This window comes from Leuresthes tenuis, unplaced genomic scaffold (genome assembly GCF_036924035.1).
Source record: "Leuresthes tenuis unplaced genomic scaffold, fLeuTen1.0.hap1 SCAF_20, whole genome shotgun sequence".
Lineage (NCBI taxonomy): Eukaryota > Metazoa > Chordata > Actinopteri > Atheriniformes > Atherinopsidae > Leuresthes > Leuresthes tenuis.
In genome coordinates this window covers 9,360,363-9,385,749 of record NW_027325374.1, presented here as the reverse complement: position 1 = coordinate 9,385,749, position 25,387 = coordinate 9,360,363, and the positions used below count along the sequence as shown (strand labels likewise).

General features: G+C 37.9%; 2 protein-coding genes across 3 annotated transcripts in view; one reads left to right on the top strand and one right to left on the bottom strand.

Annotated features, from left to right (window-relative positions):
* Positions 1-25,387, bottom strand: part of LOC140278195 (carbohydrate sulfotransferase 15-like) — a 234,996-nt gene that overhangs the window by 134,012 nt on the left and 75,597 nt on the right. The window lies entirely within an intron of this gene.
* Positions 9,614-18,440, top strand: LOC140278306 (G-protein coupled receptor 26-like). 2 transcript variants are annotated; one of them, XM_072373287.1, is made up of 4 exons: positions 9,614-10,538; positions 11,295-11,408; positions 14,300-14,484; positions 16,724-18,440. In XM_072373287.1, exons 1-4 carry the CDS (start codon positions 9,871-9,873, stop codon positions 16,762-16,764), a joined length of 1,008 nt encoding a protein of 335 aa, XP_072229388.1. In that variant the 5' UTR covers positions 9,614-9,870; the 3' UTR covers positions 16,765-18,440. The 2 variants fall into 2 exon arrangements, with proteins under 2 accessions (XP_072229388.1, XP_072229387.1); XM_072373286.1 differs by lacking the exon at positions 16,724-18,440 and having other exon boundaries at positions 14,300-14,528.

Sequence of the window (25,387 nt, the reverse complement as noted above, 5' to 3'; positions counted from 1 at the left end):
CTCTCCATTATTTTTGTGCATAAAATGAGGACTGCTGCTCTACTTGAAATAACTTTTCATCATAAACAGCTTCTTTGGATAACAGTACCATAAAGGAATTTGTGTTTCGTATAAGTACAAATCTTGTGAACTCAATGATATTACAATGAGAAGAAAATCATTTGGAACTGATGGTTCAGCTTGTCAAATAGCCTCTTGGCTGATTGCTAAATCTCTAAGGTCCCCTTTTGTTTATTTTTTTAAATATGTTAAAAGATTTGTACATGTATTTCAAGATGGACAAGAAATGTACAAATGGCACTCATCAATGCAGGGAAGAAAATTGTGAAAAATTACAAACACAAAAAAGCAGCACTGACCTTTATTTTCCACAAGGAGGAACTACTGATTAAATTTTGCTGCTGATGGCCTTGAGTTTGCGTGTTATACTGCAGGATTTCACTAGATGGCACAAATGCACAGTTTAAGGGCTGAGCTTCTGTCATTATAGCAATGAACTTCCATGATAATCTCTTTTATAAGCCACCCACCTAAACAAACAGAGGAGCCACATCTTTTGTTTTGCAGTCTGGCCAACAGAAATCACTAACCTGCAAAGGCGGTTCCTATAAATAACGTGGCTTCATATTAACAGGTGGTAGAGCCCAAGTATGTGTTTGTGTAACATTAACCGGCTTCCTTGCTTTCCCTCAGAGACTTGAAGGAGCTCATCCTTCAGGGTTCAGATCAGGTTTCCATCCGTCATATGTGTCAGAAATAGTTACATCAGAGTGTGTAGCTGCATGTTTGAGAGGAAACACCAGAGGTTAATTGCAGTCTCATGCTCCCCAGCCAGAAAGGGTACCTCGATGCAAGCAAGGAAAAAACAAATTACACGCTCATATTCATGTAATCATACTGATAAGAAATTAATTTTCTAAAGCTGAAATCTGCTGTCATCCCCTTGTTCCCTTGTTGCATTTTGTTCATGCTGGCTACGTTGAGCCGGAAATAAAAGAATAATTACGCATTAGCGTTTCTAATTAGAGGTTTTTCTCAGAGGTGAATGAAACACTGATGAAATTTTGTGGGATTTAATAAATTACTGCGAAACAAATTAGGTTGGCAAATTAATATGTGCAATCATTTAGATCAGTGATTGAGAAAATTGACTTTTTAACACAAAGTAGGGAATGAGAAGGTGAAAATGGTAAAAAAAGAAACACACTGAAGGCACACTGAAGTTTTATGAGTTCATATATTCATCTGCTCCTGTTCAACTAACTGGACCTCATTTACTTGTTGGTGTTAGGAGAATATTCACAAAACAGTGCTGAGGTGCAAGTGACTTTCTTCTCCTTTTTAGATCTCAGTAAAGGAAGACACGTGCTCTTAGCTCAATAAAACACGTTTTTTCCCCTTAATGCTTCTGCACTTTGATTCATCTTTCTACATGTACGCTATATGTGCTTGTGCTTATGTGCCCCTGCCTCACACTGCTGTATTTTTTAAGCATTTCCCAATTCACTCAGACAGTCTCTCTAGGTTAATGCTCAAAAGGCTTGTATCTAAGCTAACTCTTGACTTTTAACATAGAACATTTTTGCTTTACTATATGGTGATAAGAAGTTTATTCAAAACAAATTTCTTAAAGTGCCCTAGACAATATGTTCATTATTAGGTGTTTTCCTTCAATATTTTGTAAGCTATTTATCACCTATACACCATGCACTCGATACCATTGTTGGATCCGGTGAAACCTGCATGGCGACAACACACGCTTCTATATTTACAGGAAACATGTCAATTTATGGATTCTAATAGAACTCTGTTATCCACTTCATGCAGGCATCATAGTTAAATACAGAGTGATTTTTCTTACATCTGTGCAAAGTTTATCTTCTGACAGATCCAAATTATCTGTTCTCTCTAAGGATATATGCTATGATAAGTTAGTTTTATATTTAAATATGTATGTATTTCTCTGCTGTGCAGAATGTTTATCTCGTTGCTGTGAAGCTTCTCTCTACAGCACTGACAGTTATCTCTTTGCTGGAGAATTACTAATTACAAGATCAATACAGTGCAAATTGTGTTTGCTTTTTGCAATTTTATGGAGTGCTAGCTTCAAAGAACAACTGAGAGTGTCACTGTGAACTCATCTCTGAAATAAAGAGATGAAAGATGGGTAGTCTCATATCTCAGTTGCTAAATGAGCTGGGTTGACAAGGCTGAATGTGTCCTCTATTTGGTAATGTGGCAAAAATCCCCCTGGAATGAAATCAAGTTGCACTCTTTCCTCTGTCAACAATAGTCCTTTCCTGTGAGGTTCAACAGTTTTAAATTTGCTGTAAATCTAATACACTTCTCCCAAATCTGCACGCCAAATGTTGTCCAGCTACACATAATAGTTGCAGAAACAATTAGTCACTGCCTAGAATAAAGCACCTTGCCAAAGTAAAATATTTTGGTTTCGTGCCCTCAGCAGTTGTTCCCTCATAGCTTTGAAAACACCCAGCCAACATCCTCCTGCATCTGTAATGAAAATAAGTTTGTAGTCAGTGTTGGGCTGATAATAAATTGCTCATGGCGAGCTCAGGCTTGTGCTGTTTTTCCTCGGCATCACCACAGCTAATGCGAATAGGCGCGCCTCAGATTGTGTTTGGGAGGTGGACTGCTCAGCTCTGGCATGCAGATGGAGGACGTGGACAAAAGCCTCTTATCAGGGTGGCTTTTTCAACATTCATATGAACCAGTTTATATGATTACATTATCGTATTACTGTGTCTGAAGCATGAGCAGAAGCAGAAAACTGGTTGAGTTAGACCCAATTTCAGCTATTCGTGGATCATGTTTCATCAACAATACATAATCTATCAAAAAGTGCTTATCTGTATTGAAGAATTTAAACGTAATTTTGGTTGTGCTGGATAGTAACTTTTATCACTGCTGCTTGTCATTGACATACATAGAGAAGTTAAGCTACGCACCACAAACCACATTCACCGACATATTCATATAACACTTCTTAGTTCATAGCACACAAAATGAATGCAATGGAGGCAATTTGGGGTTCAGTGTTTGCCTGAGGAGACTTTAGCATGTGGACGAGGGAGGCCGATATTAAACCACACAGATATCCAACTGCTCAATCTCAAAAGTATACTCGTCTGTGCTTTAGTGTTGTGCTTTTTCAGTTAGAATTAAGCTGGCTGCATATTGATACTACATTGAGCACTGAATCTGACAGCTTTACAGCTCTGTACATTTTGCATCTGCTATATCCCTCTTTTCCAGCAAAATGTCTTAATATGGCATAATAATAACTTGCAAAATAATATGGCAAGTCATCACTTAGCACATTTAGCTTTTTGTGTGTCAGACCTTCCCTTACCTCAACTCTACATGTTTTTTTTTATGCCAACTCTTTCTTTATCTGAAAGTAAACTTGTAAAAAGCTGTTAAATATGCTGGGGAGCACCTTCAAATGTGGTTGACTAGCAGGACAAAACAGAATTAAACAGGAACAGGTAAAATTATGGTGGCAATAGTAAACACTGTGCAGTGGGTATGACATAACATATTTGTACTAGTGACAAGGGAGCTAGATCATAACAGTGATAAGAGGTTTGATCTTAAAAGCATTAAGCTGTTATTATAAAGCAGTCATGTATGCTCAAACAAGCAGACAGGGTCAATCACAGGATGTAATCACAGACAAAGAGACAGCGAAACAGTTTCTGACCTTTCATCTTCAAATGGTTTCTAGACTGCCTCATTGCACTAAAAGCTGTTCTGATCTCTTATTGAATCAACCATTTACTAATTACACATCTGTCTGATTGGAACAGGTTACAGGAGATGTGACAAATACGTTTTTTCAAGAGCTCTTCTGAGCACTCACACTTGTTGTCATTAATAGTTTGTTTATACATTCATAAAGAATTAGTTTTTTTTATTTGACAATACAATGTCATTTTAAGCTTTTGAGAGTGTAATACCAGCCTCACAATGATCCACAGATGCTTTTGATAACTACACTGATCCTATTTGCTTTAACACATGTGGAAGCTCAAGCTCGTAGAAGCTGTATAGGCTCTGCTCAATATGATTGCAGTACTGATGACTAAGTCAAGAGTAACAGGAAGCTGGCCTCTCAGCATTATTGTTAGCAGTGTCAACACCTCCTCTTCTCCATACTTGCAGGTTGACATTTCACTCTGTTTGTATAAAGCCTCTTGTCTGAGTGAGTGTCCCTCCTGTCTTCCCTTGAGAGACTTTTCAGAGCAGTTATACTGCTGTGACCAGTCATTACATACAATACAGTATGTATGCTGTCTTCAGAGCTATATGAAACAGTCTCAAGTTTTCCCAGTTGTCAAATTTGCAATAAATTTATCTGGCGGATACAGAAATTCTGCATCACTAGCTGAGTTAGAAATATAACTGACATGTCCATATTCTAAAAAGTCAGAAGAACGTAGAAGTTTAAGAGTACATATAGGTTTAAATTTTAGGCAAGTCTGCCAATCAGAGGGAAGTCAAGTGTGGAATTGGAACTGGCAGCAAATTCAAATCCACACTGTCACAGCATAAAGGGGAAGAGCTGCAGGCTCTCTGTCATCCCACCATCTCTCACAGTCAAGTACTGCACTTGTGAAATTTTCTGACAGGAGAAATTATCCTCAAAGATCTGCAGACTTGAGATCTTCTCTCACCCACAGTAAACATGAAGGAATCCCTCACTGATTTTAAATAGCACACAACCCATCTTGCCCATTTAAAGAAAGGTGATCGAAAATGACAGTGATGATTTCATTCTATACCTTTTAGTTTTGCTAGAGACACTTCCTCTGCAATACCCTTATGCTTGGGAAATGAAGGTGATTTTAGATAATGATGATAAAACTGATGTCAACATCAGATGAAACAGTCATACAAATGTAATCAACTAATCAAAATAAGAAAACTATTTTAACTGCTATATGTTATTTACAAGGCAAAAATTGCAAACTATTCAGTGGACGGACAGAAAAGTGGGCAGAGAGAGGAGCATGACAAGTAGCAAAGGGCCAATGGTGGAGACTCAAACCCAGGCAGGCTGTGCCGAGGACCTTCAGCCTCCAAACACGAGTTCATTCATGTGTCCGCTTAATTCAATTGCTGACATCAGACAAAATGTAGAGCACACCCTGGACAGGTCGTCAGTCAGTCACAGGGCCAACACAGAGACACTTCTGATAAACAACTATGCACACTCACACTCATACCAAGGGTCAATTTAGACGTCAGCCCAAAACAGTATGACTGAAATCGGGGACACTGATTTTGACATTCCCTTAATTCTTTTCCACAAGTTTTGTGTCTGTATATTAAATACTCTTATACAAAACAATCAGTAGTTTGTATTCCTTACATCAAGGTGAGTTCAAAACATGTCAATGCAAGTCGTTAAATTCTGCTTATTATGCTATAATAATTATAATGAATGAGCAGAAATGACTTATTACTAAATAAGTTAGTAACAGCCAACTGAAAAAAGTTGTCAAACAGGAAGTGGTCATATCTTAGCAACATTCTGATTTATCAAAACCAAAGCCGTCACATCGCTGACTTTTCTCACAGAAGTATGTGAAATGGCCACAACATCTTTAACATTGCGTTACATGGAAGTGACACGTAGTATGTTGACAGAATGCTTTGGCACCAAGGGTACAATACGTATGGAAAGTCAAGAGTAGCTTTTTTATGATGGACACATTCCCTTGGTCAAGTAAAGTATACAATAGATGTACCTTGCTCTCATCTGACCGAAGTGCAAGCAAGATCCTCAACATTTTTACTGAAGATATGGTGTCATAGCAACCACCTTGGACAGGGCTCGTCACCATGGTTAAGAAGTCAGTAAAGCAGAGGACCTGTTACTTTCCTTGTGTCATGTTTCGTGTTTCAATGTTTTTTTTTATGCTTGTTTTTATTCTGTTTCTTGTTTGGTTCTGTCATTTCCTCACTCCTCAGTCTCTCTCCACTCTAGTCATCAGCTCCACTCCCTTCACCTGTGTTCATTTATCCTTTGCTGCAGTCATTCTCCACCAATCACTCTCCCCACAGTATTTAGTCTCCCTGTTTTGTCACAGCATTTACCAGATCCTCACCGTTACCCTCCCTCGTGCTACTTCCAGTTCCTTGCTTCCGTTTAAGTCAGTCAGTTAGTGCTAATAATTCAATGTTATGATTTTGTTTTTCCATGTCTAATTTTTGGAGGGTTTTCCAGCTTTGCTGTGCTTTGTTTTAAAATAAATAGTTTAAATTAATTTTTGCTCCGCGTCTGCACCTGGGTCCTCCTTCCTCGCCTCCACCAGTGAAACGTGACACCTTGTTACTGTCATATAACTGCTATGTAGTTTTTAGAAGTGATGCTCATTTGACATTTTGCTGTGATATGGTACATGGAAATGGAATGAAGAACCAAAATGTGACAATCAGTGGGCAAAGCGATAAAAAAACCCTGCATTTTGGCAATTAAATGTTGAATTTCTTAAAAAAATTCACACAAGTTCACAAAAAATACAAGGTAGATTTAAGATTTTCAACAGTCCATTAAAATTGGTCCATCAAAAAGGGGAAATTATTATATCACAGTAAATGTTTTATAAACTGATGCCTCACTTGTTTGTATGAATTTGGCACCCAATCAAAAGGTTGTGGGACCCTACATTAACCATGAATTAATATTTTTCTAGAGCAACACTTTTAACTTGGTGAGCTCAAGTTGCCATGGTGATTTCATCCTGCTGACCTACTTGGTCTCTACGCTGCTCGTAGTTATAGATATATTTTATAGATATTTTATCTTACTACCACTGTTTTTTTTCTTTTTACGCCATTCCAAAATTGAAAAAAAAAGGATTCTGTGTGAAATGTTAACTAAAAAAGAATACAAATTGACAACAGAACACAGAAAACATTAAATTTTGAAAGCAAGACATTCTACCATTACATGAAAAATATTAGCTCATCTTGAATTTGACGGCAGCACAATGTTGAAAAAAAAAAAATCAGGACTGGGGAACAAAAAGCTGGAAATTGAAGTGGTACTAAAAAGAAAAATGTGGTGGAACATATTGCAACCAATTAGGTTACTTGGCAACGGGTCAGTAACGTCAGTGATTATCAACAAAAGCACATTCGAGGCAGAGTCTCTGAGATGTAAAAATAGGCGAAGTCCGTCAATCTGCAAAAAACTGCATCTACAAATTGTTGAACAATTTTAGAATGATTTTTATTTCAATTAGATTTGGTGGTCTTCAGGCCCTTAGATGGCCCTGCATTAAAAACAGGCATAATCGTGTCGTGGAAATCTTGCCCAAGATGGAGTCTCAACAGGAGCCCACCAGCGGCTCGACTCCAAGGTCTTTCTTATCACTCATCATGTCACATTTCGCCTTGATGCAGCACCAAAGTCTAACCACCAAACTTTTATTACGACTATTCAGCCTTTCATTTGACCTGTCTTTATTGAGCTGTTTTTGAGATATGTTGCTGCCATAAAATTCAAGATGAACAAATATTTTTTAAGAAACAGTCAAATGCTTAATTTTCAACATTTCGTTTGTTTTCTGTGTCATATTGTGAACAATATATTGGCTTGTGAAATTTGCAAATCACGTGATTTACACGTTACACAGTGTCCGAGCTTGGAATTGGAGTTGTAGATAAAGTGGAACCTGCTGCTACATGCATGATGACATCAGTAAAGAGCTCTGGCTTTGGACTGACATGACAAATTTCACATTGTGTCCGTCTGGCACTGGTTTACCAGTTTAACAAGAGTTGTGCTACATTCATTCAAGACGATATTACCTGAAGTCAGGAGGTGTCAGAACACATGTATCCACCACAAATGAGGTCTTATTTACATGGATCTGCATAGACACAATGCTCTCCACATATAAACCTTCTTTCAGGTGTGATGAAAGAAGACATTTTGAATTTGAAAAAACAACATCCATATTTATTGAATGTTGATCTCATGTAAGTTTGTTTGATGTGTGCTTCATAATGGGAGTGTTTGTGTGGCTTTGTTTTGACTGATACGTCATTAGCAGAAATAGTTGCCAATTTTAAATGACCAGAAGGACAATCCATTCATCACAAGCACTATCCTTTTAACCATGCACATAACATTATCCATCACTCAATATCCTCCAAGCTAGACAGACTTTGTTCCCAGATATTATTGTCAGTGGAGCTGGCATTTAATCATGAAAAGAATAATTAAAGAGATGCCAACAGAAAGCTGCACTTGCGCCTGAGATCAACTGGTGGCTCTGTGCTGATAAGACCTCTGAAGTGACAGAAGAGTGCATGACAGTGCTCTAGTGTACCTTTGTCCAAAGGCTGATTGCCCAGACGCATGTTAAACATATAATACTGGAGACGAGCTCTGTATTGAAGAATTTAAACGAGCTTAAGCTGCACTCTGGGCCAAGATGGAGTAGCATTTCAGTTTAATATCACCCTGCAGCTAGCTGGGTTGTTTGTCCTTTCCCTGCAGCTGCCTTCTGTTTGCATCAAGAGCAAACACCAACCCGCATAGTGCACAAACAACATTACAGAAAAGGATTTTAATGGGCCTCATTTTCAAGGCAAATCTCCCCGTATTTTTCTCCTGTTTCTGTTCACCTTTTGCAACCCAGCAGAAAAAGGACGAGGACATAGTGGCCTGCATAGTATCACATGTCCACAGTCAAAATTCCATGTTTATGTGTGTTGCAGCAACGATAACTCTTTCCGCCCACGTACTCTTACTGCCCCTCTCCTCTTATCACCACCACAACCACCACCTCACCCTGCTCCAGTGTCTTCCATGGCTCACGTGCAGCAGCACACTCTGATGAGTCTCATGCTTCAGAGGAAAAATTCTCCACGCTAAAGTCCAGAGAGGCAGCAGAGAGTGGGGGCGTTTTTCAGCTTCTAGGGGAACGGAAGATGTTTCCCCTTATCAATCTGATGAGGCATACTTAATCAGTAAAGATGGAGAAGGGGTGATTTGGACACGGACTGATGATTCAAAGGAATGAGGGCAGACTCAGCCACCTAAACATGAATTAATATATTCTTCTCCCAATCAATTTGATTTAAAATTATTCAAAAAGTGCTGTTTATTTAAACTTTCTTTTATTTTAAGAACTTATAGCATTCCAGTTCTTTTTATATTCAGTATATTGTTTGTGTTGTCGTTATTTCAACTGCTTTTTGTATATCTTTGATAAGATGTTTAAGAGACAATGAGTAGTAATGGAAAAAAGTATTTCCTCATTTAGTGTGTATGTAATTTTGTGTATGTGTTTCACATTAAACTGAACAACAAAATAAATTTAGAAATGAAGTCTAATTTCATCATCAATAGAAGTTTCACTCAACCTCAAGTCTTAATTTAAATATGTTAATTTAGGATTCTATATAGTCTTTGTTTTGCTGTTACTCGGAGGAGACGGTGGAGAAATCAAGTAGCCTACACACTCTGCTGTGTGTGCGGAGGGGTGATGCTACGAGAGCGCATCACAGCACGGCAAAAAAAAAACACCCTCTGCAAGACGCAGTGCCAGAAGAGAGCAGCTTTGGTGCGAGAGCTCTTTTCCTGTAGTTTAAGAGAAACGGGGAACCTCGTCCATACGAATCCCCAAATATACTTATGATGGTGGAATCCTCTTGATCCCCGTTGCTGTACAGAGACAATGTAGTGGAGGGAAAAGGGAATCTCCACTGGTGGAGAGGTTTAGGGATGCACGGACACGGTTGTGGGTGATTAATGCAGTTTTGCAGCTGCACAAGAAGACTGGATATGCGCACAAAAAGTGGGGAGAAGTGAGTTTCGGGGCCCACAGGATGGACACTGCGGATGTAATTCTCTCTGTGTTGGTGGTTGTGATCATTATAGTGTCTTTGCTGTCCAACGTCCTGGTGCTGATCTGCTTTCTGTACAACCCGGAGATCCGCAAGCAGGTCCCCGGTCTGTTCAATCTCAACCTCACCTTCTGCAACTTGTTGCTGACGGTGTCCAACATGCCACTCACTTTGGTGGGACTTGTCAGCAAGGCTCAACCGGGGGGAGACGGCTTCTGTCAGATCGTGGGCTTCCTGGAGACTTTCCTGTCCACCAACTCGATGCTGAGCATGGCCGCTCTGAGCATCGACAGGTGGATCGCGGTGGTGTTCCCCCTGAGGTACCACTCCAGAATGCGCCACAAAGACGCGGCGTTTGTGCTCGGGTACACGTGGGCGCACTCCATGTCCTTCTCCACGGTGGCCACTTGCCTCTCCTGGGTGGGATACCACCGGCTCTACGCGTCCTGCACCCTGTCCAACCCGAGGGCGAGCAGTCGGACCCAGTTTGTTATCTTCACCGTATTTTTCCACTCCTTTACTTTTCTCCTGTCTTTTATAGTGTTATGTTTCACATACCTCAAAGTCCTTAAAGTGGCAAGGTTTCACTGTAAGAGGATCGACGTTATTACAATGCAAACTTTGGTGCTGCTGGTCGATATACACCCCAGGTGAGCTCCTTTAACACATTCTTCCTGTCAATATTAGTTTGTTCCTTTTTCAGATTTTGAATGTAGATTTACATTTTGAGCTTTTACAATTGCAATTTTGAGACTATAATTTAGTGAAAAGAATTTAAAGATAAAAGAACAAACTGTTCAAGTCAACTATCATTGGGTTGTAAAGCCTGAAATACCTCTTCTTTGTTTGTGGTTAAGACAAAACAGTACACTTAATGATGCTTTGCCAACTCTGTGTTGACATTTGAATTGCGTCTTCAGCATTCAGACAGCATATACAATCTGATAAATGTAACCTGTCACTGTATTTATCCTTATATTATGGATAAAATTAGTGTTTAGTCTGTCTGTGTAAGTTAGATTGAGTCATGCAGAGATCAGACAGCGTAAGCCTGGTTATAAAGCTTACACAGTGAGGTACATGCTGGTATTCTAAATCCTGCTCTTCATTATTCACACTGATTTTTCAAGATTTCACTTAAAGCAATGGGTCATCATGGTCATGGTGCATTTGTGTACACATTTACAAAAAAAGAGATTGGACAAAAATTCTTGAAGCTGGGATCTTCACTGTGTGTTACATAACAGTATTAGAATGAACCACTTGTTTTACCTCAGCTCTGCCTCTGCAGGTTCCTCATATAGGATATTTAACCCTTTACAACAGAAAAGCACAAAAGTACACCCACTACTTCTTAATCATGTGCCTCACTGATTATAAACCAGTTGAACTATCTTTGCTCTTAGCGTTCGTCAGCGTTGCCTGGAAGAGCAGAAGAGGCGACGGCAGAGAGCAACAAGGAAGATTAGCACCTTCATCGGCACCTTCATGCTCTGCTTTGCTCCCTATGTGATCACAAGGTGAGTACTTGGATACAACAGCGTAAGAGAGGGAAGCCACACTGGCATACAGGCTGCAGAGTGTTCAGCTCTTTGATTACCCCCCCTACTTGGGCAGGCACACCCACCCCATCCACACCCCTCCCCTCCCACTTCCTCTCTGCTTCCTCCCCACACAAGCCAGAGTTGGAAGATGAGATTGGCTGACCTTGTGATAAGTAATATGCCTGTGTTTTGCCGTTGCTGCTGCTGCATTAGCACTTTTCTCCTCAAGTTCGCTGGGTGCATCCTAGTTTGCTAAAATTCACCTGCATCAATCACTGCTTCAAGAGAGGCTGTCAAATGAGGCCTGCAGTGAGTGAGACACACAAGTGATGTCTGTGTTGACATGTGAGAAGTGTAAAAGTATGCAGTGGGCAAGAAAACACACAAAATAAAGTGCAGGGAGAGGAAGAGAATGGATTGTCACTATTATTAAATACTAAAATAGGCCAGTCCTTCTTAACTACAAAAAAAAAATAAAAAAATAGTTCCAGCTTCTTGTCCTCCATTTCCAGCAAAGAAATAGTTCCTGAGAGTAGTTCTTCTTTGCTGTGGAGATTGAATGGATTTTATCATAATTGTGTGCGCCCAAAAATAAATTAATCTTGCAACTCAAATGAGAGTTTACTGTTAGCTACAATATAAAACTCCTTAAGAGGTTAGTGTAGACTTTTCTAGCATTTGTTATATTAATAATATAGCAGTTCTTTATTAAAGGAAGGATGGCGAAGGACACTTGAGGCTTTTCTCAGTGGAACAGATATTTCTACTTAATCCTGACTGGGCTCCCAACAGTTTGATTTTTGATTGTAAACTGTCAAAAGACTGGTCACACCTGCTCATTCAAAACAAAGGTGTTGGTTTGACTTTTCACTGGTACTGTGGCTTTATAGTGTTGATCTGATTGATTAATGGTGATGACAGAAGGTCTATGCCTTGACTCTCAAACCAAAGAATATGTCTCAGGTTCTTTGCAATAATCCACCGAGAACACCTTGGGAAATGGAAGACATTTTTGCATGTTTTCCTGCCTCTTTTGCGAGTATAATTGGATTTTCCTGTTAATTTTCAATTCAGCTGATTTCTAACATTTCTGGTATTGTGCTCATTTGTGTTTCTGTTATACATACATTTACTCTAAGTTTATTGAAATAAATATTATTAGAAATAAGACTGCTGCAATTTGGGTAAAGTAACACTGTGGGGACAGTTTTATTTTTCTAATGAGAAAGAGATCCCTTTTCTATACCATACTGTTCAGGGCTAAAGCTGATCCAAAGCATGCAAGCTCATACTCACATGAACAAATGGGAATCGGCATGCAGAGAAGATACAAACTCTGTGTCTCTGAATGCAAAGTGGGGGTGGGGTAAAACATTGCTCCAATTGTGGTGGAGAGCGTTGACTAACATGTGACAATGAAAGAGATCTGACTTTTGAAATTAAATGAGGCTGGCATAAATATTACATTACTGGAGGCTTTGACATTAAGCTTTTTTTTATCCCCTCAGGCAGCAAATTGTTGTATTATCAGTAAACTGCCTGTAATGAATGACAACAACCAGGCTGCACATGCTTTCATTCTGCAAATGGCAGTGTAATAATTAAAATAGGAATATAATATGCTGAAAGCCCCGTCACTGCCACCCTGATTCTTATTTGATGACAGGGTCACTGTGTGTAGAGTAAAAATCCTGTTCACTTTCAGTTAACTTCCTGTTCACTCTTTCATTGGAATGAGCGAAACAAATGTCAGTCAAATATACTGATCCATAAGGCCAGTGTAAATGTGCTGACAGAGCTCAATTGTGTACAGAGTAATCATACAGAGTGCAATGGGATTTTTATACACTTTGTATGACACCATGTATATAACTAAATTGAAGTGATGTTTTTCGGACTGACAGCAGCTACTTTGAAAAGCAAACAGCAGACAAGACAGTTAAGTTAATTTAACATCTGATGGATTATAGACTAATGAAGACATCTGTGCAGTATAAAGGCCGCTTGTGGCATTGAGGTGATGCCAGAATGAAACTGTCAAATTTTGAATATAAAAGTAGAAAATAAAATGTAGGAATAATAATGAAAAAAAAGAAAATCAAATAATTTCCCTTAAAGAAATTAATCTATTGTATACATAATGTAGCAATTTATGAGGAATTATCATTGGATAATATAGTGTGTATTAAAGATTTTTTTTTTAAATGATTAAAAAAAAAAATGATTAAAGGTCCTACTAAAAGACTGGACCAAAAAATATTTTTATTGTCAACTTTTAACTTAAAATTGACCATTTTAGATGTATAGAAGTTGCCAGAAAATGTGGATGAAAAAGTATTTTAGTGTGAAGATACTGCAGGTAAATTGTGTCAAAATTTCAACCAAAATATCGCCATAAAACTTGCAAAACCCTATCACTAAAGTTTTTGCAGTTCTCAATAACTTTATATCATAAATGAATAGATAGTCTACAATAAACTTGTACAATACCACAGTAAAATGGACCCATTCATCTGTAAGAGATGTATCATATCGATTAATCTTCCATTATAAGATTGTTTTTAAGAGAAGAAATTTTAGAGAGCTTTCTGAAATGACATGGGATAAACATCTATCTTTTCTGACATGAAGTACTGCTGTTGTGAGTGAAGGCAAATACATTCTAAAAGTGATCTGATATGGGTGAATAAAAACATTAACTTTGTCTTTACAAAATTAAAAACATTTTCATCATTAAAAAATCATCTTATATGATTTTGTGTTTCTGTTTCTGCACAGTAAGCTCAGGGCATGCATCTATTCCAGCATGTTGACTTTCCTTTCTACCACTCGTTCTCACACCACCCTTTCTTTATGCTTGCCTGCAGGATCGTAGAGTTATTTCCAGCAGTGCCTATCAACCCTCGCTGGGGAATTGTCTCCAAGTGCTTAGCTTACAGCAAGGCAGCTTGCGACCCCTTTGTGTACTCCCTGCTGCGACACCAGTACAAGAAGACATGTACAGACATCATCAACAGGCTGCTGAAGCGCAGCTCCTTGGACGCGTCCGGACGTGGACCTGACTATCAGGGCAACAGCATACCGACAGCAGAGTGACAGGGAGGAAGCACACTGATAGGATATGACCTGAGGGTTGAACTGGCAGCTGCCTGGTAAACATGAACCTAATCTATTTTATATGAAGAAGAGGACAAATATTGGTTGTTCTTGTCCACGTCTGCTTGAATTTTGTCTGACTTGTCGAAAATAATGGGGGTGGGGGGGTCACTGTAGACAAGGACAAACCTCTGCACAGGAGTACCATTGGAGTGCCCAGAGCAGCAGATCAGTGCTGTGAACTTGCTGTGAGGACAGTAAACAGCAGATTTCCCATCCACCTGGAGAGACAGATGTACTCACACAGGAAGAACAGCCAGCTCATAGCCTCATTATTTCTACTAGGGAAGCTTTTTAGTCTGTCTAAAGCTCCATATATATTTATATGTATGTATAAATATATATATTGATTTTGCAGTATGTAAGTTTGTTTTGATATATATTTGTCCTATCTTTAAATATGTTGGGAGTCTGTGCAAAGTGTTTTAAGTGACCAGTTGATACATAATTTCTCTATGTAGCACTGAAGACTAACTTAACCAAAACATCCCTAACTGTATTACAGGTGAAAACCTACAGCCAAACCTACCCTGAGCTTCACAGCCTGGCTCAGGGATTTTCCTGGCTTAACTGAGTAAAACACACTTGTGCATATTATGTTGTACTTTCTGGAGGGAAATGACAAGAGCTTTTTTTTTTTTGGTTTTATATATCTGGAAATATATTCTTTCAAACCCATATTTGAAGCACTTGCCAATCTGGCTGAAGGGAAAAATAAACCTTAAACCTGCTGCTTTTGCTGTCGTGACTGACATGCGCCTCTCAGGTTGTTAAGCCAAGTGGAGCATGAGCCACTGTATTTGCCTGGGTTGGTTCTCACAAACAGGAGTGACCCAAATAGACCATGTGATGTTTTTTTCACACATTTGGGCAAGATCAAAAAGCATCCAGTTGTATTTTTCTTTTATTGAAACAAGCAGATGACTTCATTGCAATGACAGCTGTTTAAGCAGGGATTCAGACAAATCTTAGAACAAAGCTTCTCTGGACGCAGAAATATAAATTTAGCTTCAGACAGTTACAAAGCTAAATTAAATTTGATCTGCTTTCTGCTTCAAAGGCCCATTTAATGTGTAATTGTGATAGCATAGAGCACTCTGTAGTGGTCAGACAGACATGTGAAAGTTTTGTCCACAATCAGAGGCTTAATCTAACTGCTAAGTGTCTGGGGACATTGTCTATAAGTTTTGATTTATTGGTGTTGCCACCATATCTCCAAAAACATAGATAAGAGATATCTGAGCTAAGACTCATCGTTCCATGTGCCAATCATTGCTTGCATATACGCACATTTTGAAGCTAATGTAAAAGCTCATATAAAAGCTTAATCATTGTCAGGTGATAGCTTATTTTTTAGAGATTCTGTTTTGGCTAAAATGCTCAAATTCTCCTGCTGTCCATGATATGTTCAAATGCATAAATCTAAAGCAGCTCAAACAACATTACCCGATACTAAAAAACCTTCTCCAATACCGATACGTTCTACCTATTTGTATGCAGCAATTGCTTTGTAGACATTAGATTTGTTTCTGGGAATATGCTAAAAGATTGCAGACAACAAACACAGAAATCCTCAATAATGCTCAATTGCAATATTTAAGTCGCTTTTGCATAGACTGAATAACTAAAAGTTAACTTTCGCTTTGACTGAAACGGGTTTCTATCTCCTCAGGTTTCCTTTCTCATTGAAGGCAAGCAGAATATTCCTAAAAAAAACAAAAACATACCGGTTTCCTCTTAAATATGTCTTCTGACCCACGAGATGTGGTTGGTGTATTTATCTGTAGAAACACCCTCTCTCCCTGTAATTCCATTATTTCTTCTATTTCTCTACGTTCAGGATGTAGTAACAATGCATGACTGACAATGGTTCTCTTAGTCACTATGTATGCCTTTAAGTTCCTGTATGAAATAGGAAATACCAGTTAATTATGTTGACGATTATCTTGTTATAATCAAATTTACACATACAACAAAGTACATGATAGGGAGGATATTGAGCAGTCTAACAGACAAGCACAACTACAGAGGAACAACAGCATTGCCCAACGTAAAGAAAGAAGAATTTGTTGTGCAATAGATTATTTGCATTATCTAATAATTCCAAAATGTTTTCTGGATAATTTTTTCCTCAGTTTCTGGTGTGAGCCATAATATCTTAGGAATCTCACAATAGAAGACAAACAATTGACACCTGAGAAACTGGAACATTTTGTGCAGTTTTGCTAAAAGTAAAATGGTGTTATGTGGTGGTATTCAGTGGTGTTCACAAATTTTACAACTGTAACAGAAAATTTAGGTTATGAGGGAAAGAATACCACAGTTTAGATCACCGTCCTCTTTTATTTCGTGCTGGGTAGCGTAATGTAGTGTACTGACCTTTTAATTCCCTTCTAATCTGTGAATAAATTTCACTTAAAGTCAACACTGTCAATCTGAGCGTGCAGTTACAGGAACTTGAAGACTGGTTATGGGTCAATGTCGTCTAATCTTCAACAGTGGTAACATAATTCATCATAACAGACAGCTTGCTCTCCCATTTAATTACTTCTGTTCCAGAGCTGCTTTGCTTATAAGACATTTTTTGTGTAACTAAACTCTCCATCCATTGTAATCTAAATGGCATTAACAGTGTTTTTTTTCAAAAGGATTTTTACAAAACCTTGTGTGTCTTAAATGATGTGTAGCTAAAAAAGAATGGCAATTTGAACCTTTTATTCTCACAATAAATTTTGTGTACATGTGTACTAAGTCCAACTGCTTCTGCAGTAGCCTGTTGTAGCTTTCTGGCATCGTTGGAAGATGAATCTACACCCATGGGCTCACTAACTGATCCACTGGGCTATATGTTGTACCCATTATGTCATTTATTTCTGTATCAGATGACAGGCAGCTTTGTGTAAGAGAGATGTGACCAGGCACCACTTGTTTTAGAGTTAACATACTGTAGATAGAGGTGCTTCACACCTCCCCATAGAAAACAGAAAATAATATATTGCTGAAGCTTATTTATCTATATGAAGTGTTCAGTTGACACTGGGATTTTTAACAGAGTATTAGATACCAAATGTTTACTGCTCAAGCAGCAGAAGTTGGAACAGTGCCAAAATTATTAGAATAATTCCTTACATCGAAAAGTATTCCTTTCTCAACACAGAAAATAAATGAGTTGAAACCTATTATTGTAATTAAAACTCAATACATTAAACTCCAAAACAACTGATGCCTTATATTCTGTAAAATGTGGTGATATAAAAGTTTTCCATTCACAATAGTATATTGGTCTATTGAACAGCACTGTATAGTTTAGAGTCAATCTCTATGAATTGCCTTATTCACTTCTGTTCATTACTTTACATCTGCTTCTGTATTTCTGTATATCACTGCAAGTTGTCACTGATACACATGAAGTTTTTCACATAAATAATGACGGTGGTTATTGATTAAAAGAAAAAGCTGAATATGAAATGATACATGTTGACAGACTTAGATAAACAAGTATTTTTCGCGAGTTTGAGATATGTATTTGTGATTTATGACAACACTATACCTGTTTGAGTTACACTGAATGTGCTGCTTCAAATGCAAACTAAGTTTTAAGTGTTGCAGATAGTAGGCGACGATGAGCTGAGTATAATTTACCTCATTTTGTTTGTTGGCTGCTGACTTGACCTTGTCGAGTTTTTCGTTATGTACCTCCTAATTTATTCAACTTTGGTTCAAAGCTGACGCTGCTAAAGGTGGTGAAGATGGTAAACTAGTGCTGGTGGTGATGATTATGGCGACTGTTGTTTCCATACATTGAAAGCAATGTTTGGTGTTAGTTGTGATCGTAGTTGTTATATTGTTGAAAATGAGGAAGATTTTAGATTTTGACCAAAATTATTAAAGTAAATTGTGGATTTATCCTAACTGGTCACGAAAGCGTCCACACTCTTTATTGATGGTTGCATTCATATTTATCTTGCATACAAAAGGGAAAAATCACTCCTAACCAATCAATCAGGTTGATTTCTGGTGCTGTCGTGGTAAGGTGTATGATAGTAAACAGTTAACTTGTGCTAACCTATAAATACTACTATCTACTGCTTATCCAACCATTACATGTCTATAAAAATCTCAAACATAAATATATTTCCTTACAACTCGGCTATCCAAGAGCCGAGCAGTTTACCATTAATTTTAAGAGAACTGTGAGACACAACAACAAACCTGACCTGAAAGGCCTTGTACAGTTACACATAAGTTGGTATTGTCTTTTTTCTATATATTTTGGCTTTCTGTTCACCTGTGGATAAATTGATAAATTAAATCTTTGACAAAGGGAAACAAAGCAGAAACTCAGTTTGAAGCATTGATGTGTTGACAGGGAAAGTGATTTTTGTAAAGGCCTGTGTGGTCTTTCCCTGATTTGTCACACCCCTGTCACATTAGTACCATATCAAAACAACCAACCTCCTCCTTCCTGTTTTTCATGCATGGCTAGTGTATGGGGATAGTCATGTGATATGTGTTAACACTTGTGGTAAATCTTGACTGGATAACATGTCTTTGCATTTAAAAAAAAAGTGCTTAAACAGATACCAGTGGATAAGGCCAAAGAGAAAAATGAAGAGATTAAACAAAATGGTCAAGACAAAGTAATGAGATACACGTACAAACAAGGATGAAAGAAAGCAAAACCAAAATGACAAATGAAAGAAGACTTCCATCTGAATAAAACAGGATATCAACATAACCTTGAAGTCACCCCAAACAATGACAATAGGACAAAAATGATAGAAGTACTATGTCAGAGTGGTTGGTCTAAGGATAGAGGCTAAGTTCCTGTGCCGCATCAAACTTTTTTTTTTGTTTAGTTTTGATACAGCTATATGTAAAGTTTATTTGACTTGACGTTGTTCATCTTTGTCCTTCCCTCTTTGCTGTATTTGTAGTACTCACTAAGAGAAAGAAAAAGCTCCTGCATATGTTCACATGTATGGCAAACAAAGCTGATTCTTATATAATCACAACATTGTAGCCACTACAGTTGGCAATGCTTCGGTGTTGCTTAAGTTGAAAAAGTGAGAAAGAAAAAGTGAAAATAAAAAAATAAAATCTCCTCAAGGCATTAAATATCATAGTTGTATGGGATTGTGTAAGGTAGTCTGGCTCAAGGATCATTAAAAGGTGGAAAGTAAGCAGACTTAGCAGACCTTCAAACTTCTTTGAAGTGAGCATTTATTTCCATTTTTTTTTTACATCATACAATTGGAAAAATCACACACACTAAAGAAGGTGAAATCAAGCTGCAACACACGTACAGAACACATCTCCTCTTAAGGGTTTGGAGCCCAAAAACCTACTGCCTTTATGCACAATTGAAGGCACACCTGTTCTACATTAGACTGTACCATTACCCAAAAGGTCAATTTACACAGTAACCTTTTTTCAAACAAATCCAATTAACTAATTCAAAACTCAAACACTAACCAAACAACTTGAACAATATACCAGTTTTATCCACATTACTTCAAAATAAGTCAAACATACAAAATAAAGAAAGTTTTGAAAAAAGAAGAAAACCCTCCACTTGGTTTTAGCCTCTGATGTAATCTATGATGTCACCAATATCTGAAGTCAGGAAGTGCTGAGCTTGGCCACTCCCAAACACCAGTCCTGAAAGTCTGGTCTGAACAAATAACAAATAATGTTAAATATGAACAAAGAAACAGAACATCCAACAGTTAAACCTGCAGCCCAATAAGGTCAATGTATAAGGGACAAGTGGTGAACAGATGAAATCTCCCCCACTTTGTCACAGATACATTTACAGCTGCTAAACTTGTATACTGCTCATCTCTTAGCCATAAACTGAAATGAAACTGGTGAACATAAAACAGAAAGAATATTTAGAGAGTGTTTAGTTGGTTTTCTTTGTCAAAATAAATTTTGATATTGAATAAATTTCCTGAATCTTTTTGTTTCTTCACAGCCTTTTTGAGAGAGCAACAGCTGATGTGCTATTGCAAATCTAAATGTCTATATTATGAAAGTAGAGGGAGATCTTGTTCTTAATTATTAGCAAACAAGAATTTTCCATTCTTTTATATCAAAGCAGACTATTTAAGAACATTTCACAAGTCATGATAATGCATGATAACTTTTAATGTGATTTCATACCATTTTTCTTTCTGTTGTGAGCATTGTGTGTCCTTATATCTCTAATAGGTTTTTCTGTATTTACTGGCCTGTTGCCAATTAATCTTATTAGTTTCAACACGTTCATACGTATTCATGTGTTCTACTATATCTGCCTTTTTTGCTCTCAATCCCAACTTTTTAGAGATGTGTTGCTGCTGTCATCCTCTCAAATATTTAAATATTTTCTCATGAAATGGTAAATTCCTCGCAAACACATGTATTCAATGTTATTTTGTTTATTTTGTTTGAGATTTGAATCTCTGCACATTCTGATTTTATTTATATCTACACAGCATTCCATATTTTTTTTGGAACTGGGGTTTTAGACAGGGATGTGGAAAATCGCTCAGGGGGAGTGAATTCATGGCTGAGTGATAAATCAAGTCTCAAGAGGTATTGACAATTTTAAGAATGCATCAGTGTAGGGCATAAACAGCAGAATTTGAAAAAGGGTCATATGGCTCACAAGTAGCTGTGTCTGCTCACACTGTTTCCACCTGCAATCAGTCAGTCAGAGGGAGGCAATTTTTCTGTTCACACTACAATGCAGGTGGTAATGAAACAACATCAGCAGCTGACCGAGACAGCCTTGGCAGTAAACGGCTGAGGTTCCGTACACTGATTACCACACCAGGAGCCAATGATTATCCTCAGGTGGGTGGCACTGACCATGACACACAGCTTAATCATGGTTTGCTTCAACCCACTCAGTCAACAGACCTCCCTGAGTGACAAATATACCACCACTCAAAGTGAAAAGTAGACACCTTGAACTGTAAAACAAAAGAATGCATGTTGTCTTTTCTTTTTATGACCTTTGTTGTTGTTGTTAATGCAATGAAACAACATAGATAGAATATGTATAAATATATGCCTGGGCTATAAAGGGGGGTTAATACTGTGGTGCAGTGAGGTTTCATTTTGACATGTTTATCCAGTGCCACAGATATTTAACAAAGTGGAGCACCATCTCTTTGGGCTCATTCTTGGGGAGTCTAAGAAAAAAGGCAGTAATACAAAAGCATTCAGTTTCTCCTCTGCTGGAAAAAATCCAAAATACACAGAAGATTTAGGCCTTTGACCTAGTTAAATCTAATCCAAATAAAAAACACATATTCACTACAACAATCTGTGTGCTATATGAAAAAAACAAGAACCGGGTGATGCTTATCATTTCACAAACTGCTGATTCTCTATGTCACCATCTGCTTTCAACTGTGTGTGATGAAAAATGTGGGTCACACGTTCTCACTGTGCTGTTTAGTGAGGCAGTTGCACCAAAGTGGCACAACTTTGGTGCTTTTTTTTTAAGACTGAAACTAGAGGAAGTTGAATTTCTTCTCTTTTTTCCCCAACAGGCCAAGGTCCTGTAGTGCCACCATGTGTCCATCAAAGCCCCACATACCCACAGCCTACAGGTGTTTGGTTTGTAGGACCTCTTCTCAGTGCCGTGTGAGAGTGTACAAACTGCTCTTGACATGTCATGCAGTGAAAATGGTCTGTGGAAGTTTGGTAACATCCAAAAACATCTCTAATCATACCAAATAGTTTTTAGTTTTTTTTCTGTAAGAAGACATTTTAGACTTTGACCTTGTACTACTTTTTGCTTTTGACCTCCCCCAACACAATTCGGAAGACCATACAATGACATGTGCACCAGGTGTTTTCATTTTTCTGTCTGATTACCCCTCTTCAGAGGCTGCCCAATACTTCTAGAATTTACTGATTGTCTAAAACGGACAATTCTTCCATTTAAAGACTGAAAATAAACAATGGAAATAGATGAAAAATTGTTCGTAAATTAAGCTTGGTGACCTTGTGAAATTTCAGAGCTTTAGAAGGGAGTATGTGTCTTTTGACAGTAACCTTGTCTCTTTACTTCCTGGCAGACTCCTTATCTTCACTACCTTTTCACACACACCACTGGTCTTTGTCTCATAGTTGGAACTTTTAAAATGGTAATGAAATCATTTTCACAGTATTGCTATGTGTTGTCAGTTCATCTTTTGTGTCATCATCCGAGGGGTTTTGGGAACAGATTTAGACAGTGAACATTGATCTTAAAACATTTACTCGTTCACCTTCGTTTTATTTTTTCTGAGCAGTTCTACATATTCGTTTGAAACCTTTCTAGTTATCTCACTGCTGCTGTTTCATAAAACTTTATTTCAGTTAGAATTTTGCATTTCCAGTAACTCCTTTACAGGATATAATTCATGATAAGTATAGCATCGTTTCAAATGGAAGGTATAGCCAAAAGGGAGAGAAACATGACCCACGAGTCACAAACCTATTAATTTTTACTCAGGTTGAATTGAATTAAACTACTAAATTAAAATTGTATAAATGTGTGTTTTGCACTCCAGGGAAACTACATTAGCAGAGTACTGTAAGATTTGAAAATGAATCCAGAAATTGTAACATTTTTCAATGTGTCTTTGATGTCCTTGAAAAGAGTGCAATCTGACTCTGCGGTTTAAGCGAGGGAGACGAAGAGCTAGTTCATCAACACTCCATAGCAACTCTCGCCTGTGATATCCAAGCCAGAGCTCTAAAACATTAAAGGCTTAACCAACTTCTGAAGAAACCTGTGTCTTTCCACACGTCTGCACAATATCAGAGCAGTTGGGTGCACCATGCAGCTATACGACACACATTGCACACTATATGATCCTCCTTCACCCAGCCAACCACCATTCACGCTCATCTTTATTCACAGGAATGCTGTCCATATAGAAGAAGTCTGGATTACAAGTTGTTTTACAGGCTCTCATTAAAAATTAAAATCCCTGCACATTTTTCAACACATGTATGTCATCTGATGGGAATATGCACATTCCCAGTCAAACCTAAGTATTAGAAGATAAAAAGAAATAAAATTACATGCATTTATTCATGTTGAATTTTTTCAATCACGCTGGTTCCATGGAAGGCAATAAAAGTATGTTTTCTACGATTCAAACTATATGTAAAAAATTTACAATTTCAAATGTATGTGTTAGGTTGGGTGTGGAGTTTTTTCCCCAAGTGTTTAGACCAGAGAATGTGAGACAATCAGCATAGTAGTTTTACATTAGAACATGCAGATGCACGTTACTTGAAAGTGAGCATGCATGTTTTTTTGTCTCATTGTTTGCTTGTCTAAAACCATCCAGGTTGTACCTCGCCTCTGACACAATGGGAGCTGGGGTAGGCTCCCTGAATTGGATTAAGTGTGTATCGAAATTGGATGGATGTATTTTGCATGACTTCAAAAACAGAGCAGATTGCTATGACAATCTGCTCCACACATATTCCCAACAGCATGAATTGAAATGATCCTGGTGATCTCTTCTCTTTTGACCTGATGACCTATCATCAGATTGCAATTCAAATTATTCAAATTTTTTGGTTTTGTATATACTGAGAGCCACTGGCTCTCTGTATAGGCGAAAGCATGCATCTGCAGATGCTCTGTGATTTGTGATCAAGGGTTTTAAACCAGCAACCCTTCAATATGTAACAGCACACCATCTCAAAGATTTACATATGTACTTTTTCACTTTTGGCCTGTGGTGATGACGTAGAGCTACAACAAATATTATAATATTAACAAACACTGATAATTCTCATGCTGTCCAGTACTCTGAGATGGTGATAGGTGGGTAAGACTCTGCTCAATAAACTTTGGAGGATGAGATAAGAGGCTAAAGCTATCCCCTGATTATATGTTGGCCAGAGAGAAGGAAGGCTAGCATTGTCAGATTAACCAGTGATCTGTAAAAGCCCTGGCAGAGCTCTGATAATTAGACTCTCTACCCTGACACTCCCAAGATACAATCTCACTGCTCCAGAAACAAAATGAGACGATGCTTAAAATAAGCATGTTATTGCAGCCAAGTTCTGTGAAGTAAGCACGTTTTTTTTTTCCATCAGAGATGTTCAATCAAGCAGGAACAGATGTAAAATCAGATGTAATTCTAACATTAATCATACCTATAAGGGGATCACAGTTAACCACTTGTTGCTGAAAATACTTTATTCATTTATTTTTTTCAACTTGATTCAATTCCTTTTTCCATAAAGGTCTTGATCCCCTCAAAAACAAATCTTAGACGGACTGTGAACTCTTCACTGACCACGGATTTGAGCATAGGTGTTTACCTGCCAGTATCTGTTTACTCTGGATTGACACCTTGTTAGAGATTAACATTTAAAGAAGAAAAAAAAAACAGAAAAGTCCTTAATTCCACTTATATATGGTAAGTTCTGTATATGGTGCTGTTTTGTCAAATATACTTCTTAAAAGAAGCACTATTGAGTTATTTATTCAAGCACCGGTTATCCAATTATGCTTGGCTAAACACACAAAATGTCCTGGACTCACAGTCCACAGGTCTTCTTGAAATGCATTACTTAGAAGGTCTTGCTGGCTGACAAAGATTTAGTCTTCATCAGCACAAATACATAGTTTTCCTTTATGTGACCATTTCCTGGTTTTCAGGACTTGGCTGTTCTGTTCTCTTGCCTGTCTGTCATTTTTTTTTGTTCAAAAAATGCAAAATGTGTCTTCTTTCATGATGTGTTAATCAAATGTTGTGTTATGTGAATTGTTGTTGTGTTTTCTGAAATTT

Coding starts and splice junctions, on each gene's coding strand:
- LOC140278306 (XM_072373286.1), top strand. CDS start 9,871: ATGGACACTGCGGATGTAATTCTCTCTGTGTTGGTGGTTGTGATCATT. Junction 10,539..11,294: donor CTGGTCGATATACACCCCAG/GTGAGCTCCTTT, acceptor CTTTGCTCTTAG/CGTTCGTCAGCGTTGCCTGG. Junction 11,409..14,299: donor GCTCCCTATGTGATCACAAG/GTGAGTACTTGG, acceptor GCTTGCCTGCAG/GATCGTAGAGTTATTTCCAG.